At 37.6% G+C, this 15,462-nt stretch overlaps 1 protein-coding gene across 1 annotated transcript in view; it reads left to right on the plus strand.

Annotated features, from left to right (window-relative positions):
- Nucleotides 1–15,462, plus strand: part of LOC103605337 (structural maintenance of chromosomes protein 1B-like) — a gene marked incomplete at its 3' end in the record, with an annotated part of 77,726 nt that overhangs the window by 8,029 nt on the left and 54,235 nt on the right. Inside the window, 6 exon segments of the mRNA XM_008589907.1 lie at nt 6,093–6,281; nt 7,860–7,972; nt 8,061–8,264; nt 11,060–11,298; nt 13,225–13,483; nt 14,565–14,705. Coding sequence (XP_008588129.1) covers nt 6,093–6,281; nt 7,860–7,972; nt 8,061–8,264; nt 11,060–11,298; nt 13,225–13,483; nt 14,565–14,705 — 1,145 coding nt within the window.

Genomic DNA, 15,462 nt, shown 5'->3' on the forward strand with positions numbered 1-15,462 from the left:
CCCTTCCCTTTTAACTAATGTTTTCAAATGAAAGAAGGTTTTTCATAGCTGCCTCAAAGGGTGAAAATGTATTTTTCTCTTTTATGTTTTGTTAGTACATTACGGACTCATGGATTTTCATTGACGCACTGTGCTTTAATCCACCAAAATCATTTTTGATGCTCATATTTTCATAATTTCATTCAGTTGGAATTCCTTCAAGCTGCTTCCCGTGCTCTTTACTTTCTGAAGTATGATGTCCTGGTTCCCAGGCTTATCTTCATTCTTCCTGCCTCAGACTTGGAATTAGCTAGTTCTCCAGTGACTTCTAGTTCTTTCTCGTAGGAAAGGTGTTAGAGACCACCATGTGGGAAGTAGAGGTACTCAGTGCATTCGGATAACATTGGTTCTGAACCATTTCAGTGTACGGGGCTAGAAAATACATGACGCACTCTTTTAGATACTTTTTTACAACAGCTTTATTGAGAAATAATTTACATATCATAAAATATATCCTTTTAAAGTGCACTTTCAATGTTTCTTAGTTTATTCACAGAGTCGTACAACAATCAACAAACACTATGTAATGTAATTCCATGACATTTTCATCACCCCAAAGAAACCTCGTACCCATTAGCATTCGCTTCCTGTTATCTCCTCTCTACCCAGCCCTCAGCGCCTACTTTCCGTCATTATGGATTCACCTTTTCTGGACATTTTTCTTATTGTGAGTGAGTTTGAGCATCTTTTCATATGGTTAAGGGCCTTTTGTGTTTTTCTCTGAATTGCTGTTTGTGTCCTTTGCCCATTTTCCTGTTGGGTTATTGTCTGAGAAATCTCTATAAAATATATTTGGGGGACAAAACCAAAATAACCAAAAAACTCCTTCAGTGGCTTCACATACTCTTCAACATAAAGTTAAATTCCTTTAATGTAGCCTATTGTAATTCTTACTTAACTTCCTCACCTTTCTCTCTTAGGATTCCCAACCTTGTAAACTCTGCTCTACCTGCATAGAATTACTTGCTTTCTTACTGGAGTGGTACCATGCTCTCTCACTTCTTTGTACCCATGACCAAGCTATTCTCTTTTCCCGAATGGCATTTTACCCTCTGCATCCCCCTCTCTAAACTTTTAATTACCCTTTAAGATTTAGCCCACAGTTATCTCCTGTAAAGCCTACTCAGAGCCTCCAGTCATTAGTGCTTCTAAGTGCCTCTCTATAATACTTTGTGTTCATTTTATCTTAGGAAATATTAAGTAGTGTATTAGAATTTCCTTCTTTTAGTGGAAAGAGTATAGGTTTAAGAATCAAACACATCACTCCAAAACTTGAGTTGTTTGACTTTGAGCTTCTGTTTTTATTTGTAAAATGCAAATTAAATCTCTGTCTCCTAAGATTGTTCTACAGACAAAATAAAAGATGTGGGGTGTCTGGCACAAAATAGGGTTCAATAAAAATAGGCCTCCACTGTAAGCACCTTGGAGGAGTAAAAAGATAAAATTACAGAAAAATTAGTTTAAAGATCTAATTGGCTTTTATTTGTGATTGTAGAATCCGGCAGAACATCATTCTATAAAGCATAACAGAATGGTCATAACAGAACGGTTTGTTTTTCTAAGGTGGGACCAAGGAAACAGAACAATTAAAAGGAAGTGGATTGGTTAACATCAGGTTACTACAGGTTACTTTTTTGTGAGGGTTAAAGTAGAGATTTCCTTATTATGCCGTCTCAGATTAGCTGAGCTCTTTCTTAATGGTTGCTGTGAATCTCCTACTTTCAGGAAAAACTGGTCTATTTGGGGATTTGCCTGCTTCCTTAAAGTTTCTGTTTGATTATGTGGTAATTCTGTGAGTGACTCTGTTTTGATTTGGTCTGTTCTGCTGGGGCCTAGTGCTGGAGGCTAGTCCAAAATATGGCCTCCCATCAATTTTGTTTAACAGTCAAATTCTACATGTTTATGTTTTTTTAAAATTTATTTTATTTATTGAATCAAAATCGATTATACATGTTTTTGGGGTTGAACATTGAGATATGTTGATTAAATCAATATTATTATTATATATATTGTTACAAATTGTAATTATTCTTTAGGTCCCTTTTCCAACCTCCCCTCTTCCCCCATCCCCTCCCCCCCTAATTGCCCTAGATTTCTTCTCTCCTTCTGAAAGAATAATTGTTACTCTGTTAACTTGTTGCCTAGATGACCTGTTCAATGCCGAGAGATTTGATCAGGTCCCCCAATATTATCATAGAGCAGATGCTTCTTCTGTCACTCTGAAATGGGTTTCTTGGAAAGAGACATCCTCTTCTTTTCTTTTTCTCTGCTGGTGACTCTTCTCATGTGAATGCACTCCAGTGGCTGGCGGACCATCTGCGTGGTGGCTGTGGTGTCTAGCCGCTTTTGCAGCAACCATGGTTATTATGGTGGCTGTGGTGTGCCACACACGTGGAGGTGCTGTTTTTGGCATGCTCTTTGGCACTGGCTGTATGCCTGGTTGTGGGGTGTGTTTGGTCCCTTCTCCATGCCTCTGGTCCCTGGGCAGGCCCCAAGGTGCTGGCATGGTGTGCCTGGTTTTTGGAAGGTGGTCTGGTCCCCTTCTCCATGCCCCGGGCCCGTGAATGGGCCCCAAAGCACTGGCTTGGTGTGCCTGTTTGTCGGACAGATGTCCAGTCCCCTTCTCCATGCCTCGGGTCCCTGGGCGGGCCCTAAAGCTTTGGTGCAGTGTGCCTGGTTGTGGGAGACAGGACCATTCCCCTTCTTCTTGCCCCAGGTCCCTGGGTGGGCTCCGGGCTGCTGGCATGTTGTGCCTGGTTGTGGGAGAGAGGTCCGGTCCCCTTCTCCATGCCCTGGATCCCTGGGTAGGCTCTGAGGTGCTGGCAAATTGTGCCTGGTTGTGAGAGGGTGGTCTGGTCCCCAACACCGTACCCCCGGTCCCTGGGTGAGCCCCAAGGCGCTGGCTCAGTGTGCCTGTTTGTGGGAGAGAAGTCCAGTCCTCTTCTCCTTGCCTCGGGTCCCTGGGCAGGTCCCAGGTGCTGGCATGGGTGTGCCTGGTTGTAGGAAGGCGGGCCTGTCCCCTCCATGCTTCAGGTCCCCAGGCTGACCCTGAAGCACTGGTGCAGTTTGCTTGGAATTAGGAGTGGGTCCGGACCCCAGAACCAAGCTTCCAGTTCCCAGGCAAGCCCCAAGGTGCTGGTGGTGTGCCTGGGCCAGAATTAATTTTTTGTCCTTTGCTTCTAACACAGGGGAACTTCCTATGGGAACCAGTACTTGAGCTGTGTGGTTGCTTAAATTGCTACTTTGCTGCTGTTTCCCTAGGGAAGGCTTTTTGTGCAACACAGGTTATAATGGTTGACTTTATAGGTACTTCCGGCTCTCCAGAGACCCGGTGGATCTGTGTTCTGTAGAATCTCTGATCTGGGCCTGAGATTTTTCATCAAGCTGCACCCCATGCAATTCTGCATTCCTGACCAGTCTCCTCTGAGTGGTCCTGTGCTGATTGGGGGGCAGATCAGCTGTCCTTACTGTGTCCCAGTGTTCCCCTGGTGGGCACGTCTCCCCCACACCCATGTTCCAAACACTTCCTATGGGATTGGCCCTGCCCCGGTCCCTTGTGATGACTCACTGCCCTCTGAGTGGCTTTCTTTTTTCATTTGTTCTGGCTCCTCGCTCCTGCATGGGTCCACGTGATCCCTATTAGTGGTCTTGCTGTCCTGGGGGCCACCAAGGCCTTCTTCTCTCTTGCTGCCTCCAAGTAACCCCATCTGAAGGGCACAGCTGCGGCTTCTGCTGGCTTCTGCTCCATGCGCTCAGCAGCTCTGGCCTTAAAGCAGCCGCAGTCCGAAATGCTCAGAGCAGCTTTTTCTTTCTCTCATCGAAGTTTCTCCTGCCTTCATGAACTCCGTAGGTCTCTCCTCTTCTTCCCCTGAGCTCAACTGGGTGGATGTTACATTTTTATAGGTGTAAATTTAGTTGATTTGTGGGAGAGAGTGACCCTGCAGACTGTTTATTCTGCCATCTTGATTGGATCTCCCTACATGTTTGTGTTTTTAGCCCAGTTCTTAGCAAAGTGCCTGATAAACAGGTGTTCAGAAAATGTTTGTAGAATGAATGAATGAATTTGAGGGGACAAGAAACTGAAAGTTGAAGAGTCCAGATAAGGAGTTTCTTAAAAGTAAGGAGGACTTGAACTAGTAGAAGAGTGGTAAAGAAGCAGAGGGATGGGAGAGTTATGTAGAGTTGAAATGAAAAGGGACTTAGAGAATAATGTTATAATTTTTATATCTTTGAATACTTGATCTGTCTTTATCAAGTGATGATAGCCTAAGAGATAACTCTTTCAGAATCATTTTCCCGATGTTGGTTCTAAATTATTTACAGTAGAAGTCCCCAATCTGATCATTATAAACCCTAACTTGATTTGCTCATTTTTTCGACATGATTGTTAAGCTAACACTAGCTGCAGGTAAGCACTTCGTAAATGTTTTCTGTCCATCCTATCTGAGGTTGCCTCTCTTACTCTCTAGTTCATCACCCAGTTTATCTCCTTATACATTTTACAACATGTAAATTGTCTTTTTTGTTTACTGTCTGACTCTTTGACAGAATATAACCTTCATTAGTCAGAGACCATATTAATTGAATGAGTGAATTTGGGTGGGGAAGTATTTTAGGCAGAATTTAAATAAGGATTGAACAAAAAGTTTCTTTTTAGCTCTGTTACTGTCAGACTTAGTAATTCAATTCCATGAACGTTCATTTGGTCGTGAAGGCACTGTCTTACAACAGCTCCCCAAAAGCCACATTTTATACCTATTGGTTAACTGAGACTTAGCTAAATAAATTTGCAGCATGTTAACTACTTGTTCTTTTTAGAAAGATCCTTAATCTCTAAAACTAAGCCATATTTTAGTGGCTGACAATATACCTTTCTCTTTGTTCATGTTTCTTTCCTCCTTCTGGCGCTGAAATTTTAAATTGTTTGTGGATGTGCGGGAAGGAATGTGAGAAAGGAAAAAATAAATAAATACAGATGGTAGTAGCTTCATCGATATTTCACCTTGGGAATTGACTTAGAGGAAATTACGGGCTCAAGGTTGGATAACAATTTATCATTGGGGTGGGGAATCTCCAAGACTACCCCCAGGTTCAGTGATTGGCTGGGAGGACTAACAGGATTCAGCACATTGTTATACTCAGGACTGTTTATTACAGTGAAAATATACAAAGCAAACCCAGCAAAGGGAAAAGGCACGTGGGGCAAAGTCTGAAGAAACTAGGTGCAAGATTCTGAGTCCTCATTCACTGAAGTCATGTAGTACTCAAGTCATCCAGTAACAACTTTACAGGTGTGAAATGTTTCCTACAAAGGAACCTCACTAAAGACTCAGTTTTTACAGGGAGATGGTCACACAGGTCCTCTCTGCCTAGCACATACTAAAATTCCAGACTCCTAGAAAGAACGCAGGTGTTAGCATAAATCACATTGTTTGCCCAAACATTTTAGGCACAATGAGCTATTCTAATCAGGGCATGGTAGAAACCCTCCCCAAATCCAAATCCCAGTCTTCAGATGCCAGCCAGCATTGTAAGTAGGACTTTCAAAGGATAGCAGTCTCAGGCCTGCTGTATAACTTTTCGTAGCCCTATCTCATACCAATCATAAATATTCTAGCAACCTTAGTTTAGCCGTTGGGAAGACCCTGGGTTTAGTTAGCCTTATTATTTTTTTTTTTTTCCAGTATGTGAGGGCTTAGAGCTTCAATGATGCTTTAGGTGATAGTTCCCATATTTATAAAATAAGAATAACTGAAAATTCAGAGGCATTAAATGATCATCTTTGGTGTAATACCTAATAATGGAAAAGAGCTGGGATTTAGATTCTTAAATTTAGACCTCTTAATTTAGCTCTCTACCATAACTGCATAGAAGAGACAAGTAATCTAAGGAAAAATTTTCAGTCACATGCATTTTGAACATTGACAAGACAGAACTATTTAGACATGTGTATTGGCCATATTTCATTTCCAGTCATGTCCTGATTTCTTCAGCTCTGGTCAAGGCTTATTATCGTTAAGAATGAATGAATTTTTCTCTCTTTCCTTCCCAAGGAAAATCTAATGTGATGGATGCAATTAGTTTCGTAATGGGAGAGAAAACAGCTAATTTAAGAGTGAAAAATATTCAAGAACTTATTCATGGAGCACATATTGGAAAACCTGTTTCTTCTTCTGCAAGTGTAACAATTGTGTATATGGAGGAAAGCGGAGAAGAGAAAATATTTTCAAGGATTATCCGAGGTATTTTCTGTAGATTTTTGCTTATGTCATTTGATTTTTTTAAGATTAAGTCAGATTGCCTGTTTTTACCTTCTTTGAAGGGTGATTGTTGTTATTCTACTGGCATAGTGAACTAGAAGGTATTCTTGTTTCCTCTTCAATAGAAAATCTCAGAGGCAAGTAACAGAACCTATTTGATTCTCCACTAAGATTCTTCCTTAGGCATACGTAAGGAGGGTACTTCAAAATCTTTCTACAAACATTTTTTTTTGCATTTATCAGAAAATATTAATTTATTGAAGGCCCATTCTCAATAAAGACACTTATAGTAATATTATAGCTAGTTCTATATCTCTAATCTTTCAGTGATAGGTGCTTATTGAACTTTAATGTCATCTTCTTTTATTTAATTTTATGCCCCAAAGCCCTCTTTTTAAAAAAAAATTATTAATTTTTTTTTCTTTCTTAATTTTATTTTGTCGATATACAGTGAGGTTGATTATTGTGGTCTACAAACTTTTTGAAGTACCCTGGTATTTGTTTAAATCCCCCTACTGTCAAATAGCATTTTTATATCTGGATACTTGGTTAAGATATAAGGAGCCTACTTCAAACACAGAGAAGTTATAAAAGTTCTTCCTGAGGTTCTTAATGTTTATGTGGTTTTCATATGATGAACTAATTACATGCATATTTTTGGCTTGTATAGACAGTTTTCTTACCTTGAAAAGCAGCTCGAGTGAAATGTTTGAATTTGTATTTTATGATTTATTCATGAATTCCCTGTGTTGTCTGAATAAACAAGATTGAGAGTTGCTTGTGTTTTTTTTTTTTTATCCTGTGCTAGGATTTCACAGAGCCTCTATAAATAGGAGTTTTTGTTTTTGTTTTGTTGTTACTGTTCAGTGTCCACCAGAACATTTCTAATGTATAAATGCTGTCTCATTAACCTCCCCCAATTCAGTCATAGATGATTTTAGAAGTACTTATTATATACTTGTACCTTAATGTGTAATTTAAATATCTCACCACTTTATCCACCAGATATATTCATTGGCTAGTTTTCTCACTTGCTTTAGATTTTTAGCACAAACGTTTCCATCTCAGTAAGGATTCCTTTGCCCACCGTATTTAAAATTGCAAAGCCTATCCTCCCTACCCAGAAACTTCCACTCTATCTTCCCAGCTCATTTTTACTCCTTATCACTTACGACTTTCTCACGTACTATTTATTTTTCTTCCATATCTTATTTTTCTTTGTCTTCCTGACTAGGATATAAGCTCCTTGAGATCAGAAATTTTTATCGGTTTTGTTCACTGCTGTAGAATAGTCCTTGGCATATACGAGGGTCCTGCAAAAAGTTTATAGAAAGATTTGTATTATCTTTCAGTTCTATTTTTCCATGAACTTTCTGAAGTACCCTCATAATAGACACTCGATATTTGTTGGCTGATTAAATGCAATTATGCATATGTATATGATTATATTATTGCATACCTGGCCATTTCAATAACAAAAATAATTTTATTAAACTTCATTGGTTGTGGAGATATATCTGATATTTATGTTTCCAATTTATATTTATCCTTTAATATTAGGGGGACGCTCAGAATTTCATTTTGATGAGAATCGCGTGAGTCGTTCTGCTTACATAGCAGAGTTGGAGAAGATCGGCATAATTGTCAAAGCACGAAACTGCCTAGTTTTTCAGGTAAGTAGCTGTAGTAGTTCACTGGATTCATAGTTCTGAAAATACATCACTAAATTTTATATGTTGGTGTGCTTTCCTTTTTTAAAAGGGAACTGTAGAGTCGATTGCAATGAAAAAACCCAAAGAAAGAACCCAATTTTTTGAGGAAATCAGCGGCTCAGGAGAACTGATACAAGAGTATGAGGAAAAGAAGAGAAAGTTACAAAAAGCTGAAGAGGATGCACAGTTTAATTATAATAAGAAAAAAAACTTAGCTGCAGAGTGCAAACAAGCAAAATTAGAGAAAGAAGAGGTAAGGTGTAATGAAGATGTAACCAAGTAAGTGTTAGATAAAAAACTTTCTATTAGAATTGCTAGGTATTGGCTTGGAATTACTAAGAAGATTTCCTTTATAATATAAGAAAAATAAAGCCCAATATTCAGTAAAGATAAACTTTTGGATATATCTTTCACTATTTGGGTATTTGGGTTCTTAATCCCAAATAGGCAGGACAGCCAGAACTACAAAAATGTCTGATTTTCTTGGCTAAAAATACGCTTGATAGGTTTATATCTTATGTAGCAGAGGCTCTGAAACTTTTGGATCTTGACCCCCTTACGCACTTAAAAACTATTGAGGACCCCAAAGAGTTTTTGTACACGTGGATTTTATTCACCAATACTTGTTGAATTTGAAATCAAAACTAGACATTTTAAAAATAGATGTAATGGTCCATGTAAAAAATACCAATAATAAACTCATTACATGTTAACATAAATAACATTGTTATGAAAAATAACTACATTTTCCAAACAAATTAATTAGAAGAGCGACATGTTTTGCAATTGTATGGTTTCCTTAATGTCTGGCTTAATACAAGACAGCTAACTTCTCATAAACACTTAGCATTAAATCATTTTGTGCTAAGGCCTAGCAGTTTTATCCACCATTGGTTTTTACACCATCAGTGAAAATGTCAACACACTGAAAAAGGTAAATGATGTCTTAGTATTATTATGAAAATAGTTTTGTCTTCAGGGACTCTCTAAACGGGTTTTGGCGACCCCTAGGAAAACATGGCTTCACTTTTCAAATGCTGTGGTATTTCTTGGTGCCCTTCACAATGCCTAGTACGAGGGGTCATGAAGTTAGTGGAAAGATTTGTATTATCTTTTAGCTCCATTTTTCCATGAACCTTTTGAGGTTCTGTATAGTGTGCCTTGTCTATGGTTGGTAATTGTTTGCATTTAGAGTGATCTTATTCAAACGCTAATCAGATCCTCTCTTTCCCTTGAATAAAACCTTCCAGTGTAGTGCTTCCCGCTGCACTGAGAATGTAATCTCCTTTCCTGCCTACTGATCTGGTCCCTGTTCACCTCTCAAGCCTAACTTCCTCTCTTTTGCTACCCTGTTAACCTTTGTTATATGTTGAATACACTAAGCTCCCTTTTACCCTGGAGCTTTTGCTATTTCTTCTGCCTACGTAACTGTATGCCTGATTTTTGCATGGCTGGTACTCTCATACAATTCTTTATACAAAAGCCATTTTCTTTTCTCAGGCAGGCATTTGCTGTCCACTGTCCCCACCCCCTGCCCCAATCTAAATTAGTGTCCCCTCTTGTACATCACCCTGTATTGTTTCTTTTCTAAAATATATTGCTGTACAAAATGATCTTGCTTATTATGTGTTTGTTTGTTTATTCTCTGATTCTTCTTCCTCCACCCCTGGAATATCAGCTTTACAAGAGCACGGACAGTCTGTCTAGTTCTTCACTATATTCCCAGCAGCACAGAGAACAGGGCCTAGCACACAGTAGATACTCAATCAATATTTAAGGAAATAAATGAAAAGTGGATATGTTTCTTATTAGTGGTTGTATTAGTCCGTTTTGTGTTTGTTGCTATAACAAAGTACCTAGACTGGGTAATTTATAAAGAACAGAGGTTTATTTGCTAACGATTCTGGGACAGCTGCATCTGGTGTAGGCCTCAGGCTGCTTCTACTCGTGGTGGAGAGCAACAGGCAGCTGGTGGGGACAAGCAGATCACATGGTGAGAGGAAGCAAGGGAATGCAGAGGGAGAGACAGACTCTCCTCTTCTTTTAAAGCCCTCAGAACCACACTCCTCACCACCATTTTTACTACTGCACCGGTCCTACAATCCAATCAGCTCTTCAAGCTCTACCTTTCAATTACCATAAAACGATTTCCTACCCTCTTAACAGTCACAGTGGGGCTAAGTTTCTAATATATAAAAGTTGAGGAATACAGTTCAAGCTTCAGTGAGTTTTGGGGGAACACAATGCAATCCACTACAGTGTGGAAAATCTCTGTTTCTTCATATTTTTTAATGTGTATAAGTGTCCTTCGTTTTGTCAGTAAAAAGGGGTGGCAGCAGTAAAAGTCAGACTGCAATAGTCACAGCGTAGTGAAATAACTTATAAAATTACAGAACTTGAAACATGATAAGGACAATTAGAATAGTCCAACTTCCTAATTTTTTACAATATCCTGGAGGATGACCATTTAGTTGCTACTTGAAATTCTGCATTGATTAGGAGCTCTCCTCTTGAGGGACTTCATTCCTTTATTTCTTTATCAATAGCATTGATGTTAAGGAAATTGTTCCTCTTCACCTATAATTAAGAACTATAATAGTCCTATTAGTTCTATCAATAGGAAAATCACTTCCTGTAGCAGGAATTTTGCCAGGAATCCTTGAATTTAAAGTTGCTAGGGACCATACAAGTTACATGATGCTCTTCCTTCAGTTTACAAATGAGGAGGCTGGTGCTAGAAATGTTAATGAACTTGCCAAACTCCTCAAGACGGAAATGGGATTAGGAGCCGGGTTAGGGGTGCCACTCCATTGTTCTTACCACTGCACCACTAAGCGCATGGATACAAAATTAATGGTTTCCTGGTTTAATTTAGAAGTGTATTCAGCAACCTTCCCTAAATAATGCTATTTTGGGCAAGAATACTGTTCCTTAGTGACATAAATGAAAATTCATTAGACATCATTTGTTGGTACAGTCGTTGGGTTTATGAAAGGTCAGCTTAAGTATATTCACTTTTTACTGCTTTTGAATTGTACTGTTTTATAGGCAGAGCGTTACCAGAGTCTCCTTGAAGAACTGAAATTCAACAAGATACAACTACACCTTTTCCAACTATATCATAATGAGAAGAAAATTTGTTTTCTGAAATTTGATTTAGAGCGTGTGAATAGGGATTTGAGTGTCACAAAAGAGTATCTTTCTCATCATGAAAACATAGTGAAAGCCATGAAAAAGGAACGTGGAATGCTAACCAGACAACTACAACAGACAGAAAAAGAAGTAAAGTGAGTTTTTATAAATAGGTACTAATAGTTGGGTTTTACATAGATTGATAGAAAATAAAAAATACATTACACTTTGAAAGTTGACTTTTTGAAATAAGCTTTTTACTTTGGAATACTTTTAAATATACAGAAAAATTATAAAAATAGTACAGAGTTCCTATATTCCCCACACTGTCTCTCCTATTAACATCTTAGTGTGATATATTTGTCAGAATTAATAAAGCAGTATTGACACATTATTATTAACTTAAGTTCATACTTTATTCATATCTTCTTAGTTTTTGCCTAATGTCCTTTTTCTGATCCAGAATACTGTATTATATTTAGTTGTCTGTTTCCTTCAGATTCTCTCTGAAGCTATGACAGTTTCTCAGACTTTTCTTGTTTTTGATGAGTTCGACAGTTTTGAGCATTGGTCAGGTTTTTTGTAGAATGTCCCTTAATTGGGGGACAAAAAATGTCTGATAATTTTCTTATAATTAGACTGGGGTTGTGAGTTTTGGGGAGGAAGACCACAGAAATAAAATGCCGTTCTCATCATATGGTATCAGAATGTCAACATCTTATAGATGTTACAGGATATATCATATTCTATGTTATGTAATATCAACATGATATCACTGTTCATGTTGACCCTGATCACCTGACTTTGGCAGGTTTCTCCATTACAAAGTTATTCTTTTATTTTCCCCCTTTTCATACTATAGTCTTTGGAAGGAGGTCACGAGGCATAGTCCACACTTAAGGAATGGGGAGTTACGTTCTACCTTTTGAGGGCAGAGTATCTACATAATTTATTTAGAATTCTTCTACACAGGAGATTTGTCTCTTATTTATTTATACAATTATTTATTTCTATCAGTATGGATTTATGGATATTTGGGGTTATAATCTAATACTACATTGCTTATTTTCTTGCTTAGATTACTGCAGTTTAGAGTATCGAGAACTCTGAGTTGGCTCCCATGTGCCTTTGACACATCCCCATCATTGTGATTTTGGTTTTGCAGCAATTCCTTACTTTTTTGGCACTACAAGATGTTCCAGGCTCATTTTATATGGGCCAGTCCTGGAATTAGCCTGCCCTAGTCTATATGAGCTTGCCCAGGGGTCAGTAATTTCTTCAAGGAGTTCTGGTCCTTTCATTGGTATTAGGAACTAAACATCTGGGTGCTAGGTGTGCTCATTCCTACTGGATGTCTTTGCTACTAGGCTTTCTCAGCTGACAGAACTAAGAAATGGGTGTGTGTATACTAAGTCTTGTAAATATACATATCTATAAATATTTCCGTATATAATTATCTGTATCTTGATTGAACTAAACATGAGTTCGTATTGTCTCTCAATTTTAATCCGTTACCACATGGATCATTCTAGCCTTCTCTTTCTTATTTATAACCTCCCATTTCAACAGTGAGAAACCTGGCTTGCACAGTCTGTCATCCATTTGCATTAATCCAGTAATCATGTATAGCAGTATCAGAATTGTTCACCCATTCCTCCATGGAAAGCAACTTTATAACTGGAGTACAACCCCTCAGTATGGTTGTTTATACATTTGTAATTCTTTTGTCACATTCTATTCCATCTAGGATCTCTCTAAGTGATTTTTTAAAAAATTTGCTTACATTAAGGTTCACCTTTGGTGCTGTCAAGTTCCATAGGTTTTGATAAATTCATAGTGTCACGTGTCTGTCATTACAATATCATACAGAGTAGTTTACCCACTCTTAAAAAGTGCCCCATGCTTCATCTGTTTAACCCTCTACCTGACCTCACCCAACTTCTGGCAGCCACTAATCTGCTTATGGTCTGAAAGTTAATTTTTAGAATTTATTTTTTAATGTGATTTAATCAAAGGGACTTCTTCCCTTTATATATTAAAAAAATAATTTTCTTTAAAGCAAACTTTTTTTTTCTTCTTAGATCTCTTGAAGCACTTTTAATTCAGAAGAGGCCTCAATACATTACAGCCAAAGAATGTACTTCTCATCACCTCAAAAAATTAGATATTGCTATGAAATCAGTAAAGGACAGTGAGAAACAATGTTCTGAACAGGAAGATGACATAAGAGCCCTGGAGACAGAGCTGGTTGATTTAGATGGTGCATGGAGAAGTCTCGAAAAGCAGATTGAGGAAGAAATCATACATAAAGTTCGAGACATAGAACTGGAAGCCTATCAGGTGAAAAAGTCAACATATGACAAATCTTTTCTATCTATTGTTTCCACTTCTCCTTTCAGTTAGAAAACATTTAAAGGATGTTCTCTCTGTCTGATACTTTAAGAGATTATCCTCAGAATGTAAATTATGGGGATTTAAATTTTTCAGCCTATACACAGAATCTGAATTTATTCTTCAGACTAAGCTATTTTTTATAAGATTAGATGGCATTATAACACTTCTGAGTTAAAGTCCTAGAAAATAATTCAACAAGGTTACATGATGTCATTTTGTAGTATAGAAGTTAGGTACTTAAGTTATCTTTTCTTTTTTTTTTGGTCCGTTTTGAGACCGGCAGTACTGCACTCAGCCAGTGACCAGTGTGAGCGCACTGGGTCATCCCTATGTAGGATCCGAACCGGCGGCGGGAGCGCTGCTGCGCTCCCAGCGCCGCACTCTCCTGAGTGCGCCACGGGCTCGGCCCTAAGTTATCATTTTTAAGGTAGTTATTTTTTTCCTTTCGTGATATTATAAAAACTTAAAAGTCTGATATATGCGGCTTTGAAGAGACATCATTTAATTGATAGGAGGGAAATCGGTAACTTAAGGTGATTTAAAATGTTCAGTGATAAATTAATATCCAACTTAGTATATGGGATTTAATTGTAATAAATCAAGAGTAGATATCCAAGTATACGTAGCTGAGAGTTTCAGATATTTTCTCAACTAAATTTTTATCATTTATCTCCTTGTTCATTTTATGATAATCTTACGTCACACTATATGTACCAAAATAATAGTGACTATATCAGTAAGAAAGAAATATATCATTTTCTCTAGATTCCCCTTTCTCTTTTAAGATCTTCTGACAGAAATGTTATTATAGGATTTGTTTTCAATACCTTGTTGCTCAATATAAAGTTTTAAATAAAGAGGGTTTTATATTATGTTCACATTATTTTACCTGGATAAGATGGCCAATATGATCCAATGTATATGAAACAATCTTTTGATAAGATTAATGATCTGCTAGTATCATATAAAGAATTTCCCGTCATGTTTCTTTAAGTGAGTTAGCAATGTTTCAATGATATTTATACAGATGGATCATTATAACGAACTTAAGGAACAAGTAAGAAAGAAAGTAGCTATAATGACGCAACAACTGGAAAAACTGCAGTGGGAACAGAAGGCGGAGGAAGAAAGACTGGCGTTTGAAAAGAGGAGGCATGGTGAAGTTCAGGTACCTCAGTTTGTGCAGTGATGATTTGGCATTATCCTCAGTGACATTTTATTCCCTTTTTATACTAATATTTAAATATATAAATGGATTTACATCAAACATAAGCAATTAAAACTTTTCTGGATTACCTGTTATACTGCTTAGTATTATTTAGGTGATCTTTTATATTTAAAATATATTTGTCTGCCTTCCTCCTCGACAATGTAAACTCTACGAGAGCGGGGATATTTGTTTTATTCACTGATGCATCTCAAGCACCTAGAATAGTTCCTTTTACACAGATGATAGTCAATAAATATTTGTTGGATTACTGTGTTTTACAGATGAGGTGATCAAAGCACAAAATGATTAAGCTAACTTGACTAAGGTCATAAGTGGAGGAACTGGGTTTTAATTCCAGACACTTTGTCTTCAGAGTGCATCTCCTTCACCCTTATAGTACACCATCTCATTTTAGTCTTTGTGATTTGGCAGATGAAAATAAAATATGGAAGGTGCAGTATATGATAGTCCTGTGAGTAGAAGAGAAGGCGGTTTGTGCCAGGAGAAAAACAAAGATAGTCACATAGCAGGAAATATTTTTAAAACATTTGTATAGTTGTATAATTTGTATCACATTATACAATTATACACTGGATTCTAAAAATACATATTTCACATTTTTGCATTTGTGCATGTTAATTTCTTTCTGGAGTAACCTGTTCATCTTTAAATGTTAAGTTATATAGTTACCTATACCACAAAGCCTTCCCTTGCC

Source organism: Galeopterus variegatus, unplaced genomic scaffold (genome assembly GCF_000696425.1).
Source record: "Galeopterus variegatus unplaced genomic scaffold, G_variegatus-3.0.2 Scaffold5748, whole genome shotgun sequence".
NCBI lineage: Eukaryota > Metazoa > Chordata > Mammalia > Dermoptera > Cynocephalidae > Galeopterus > Galeopterus variegatus.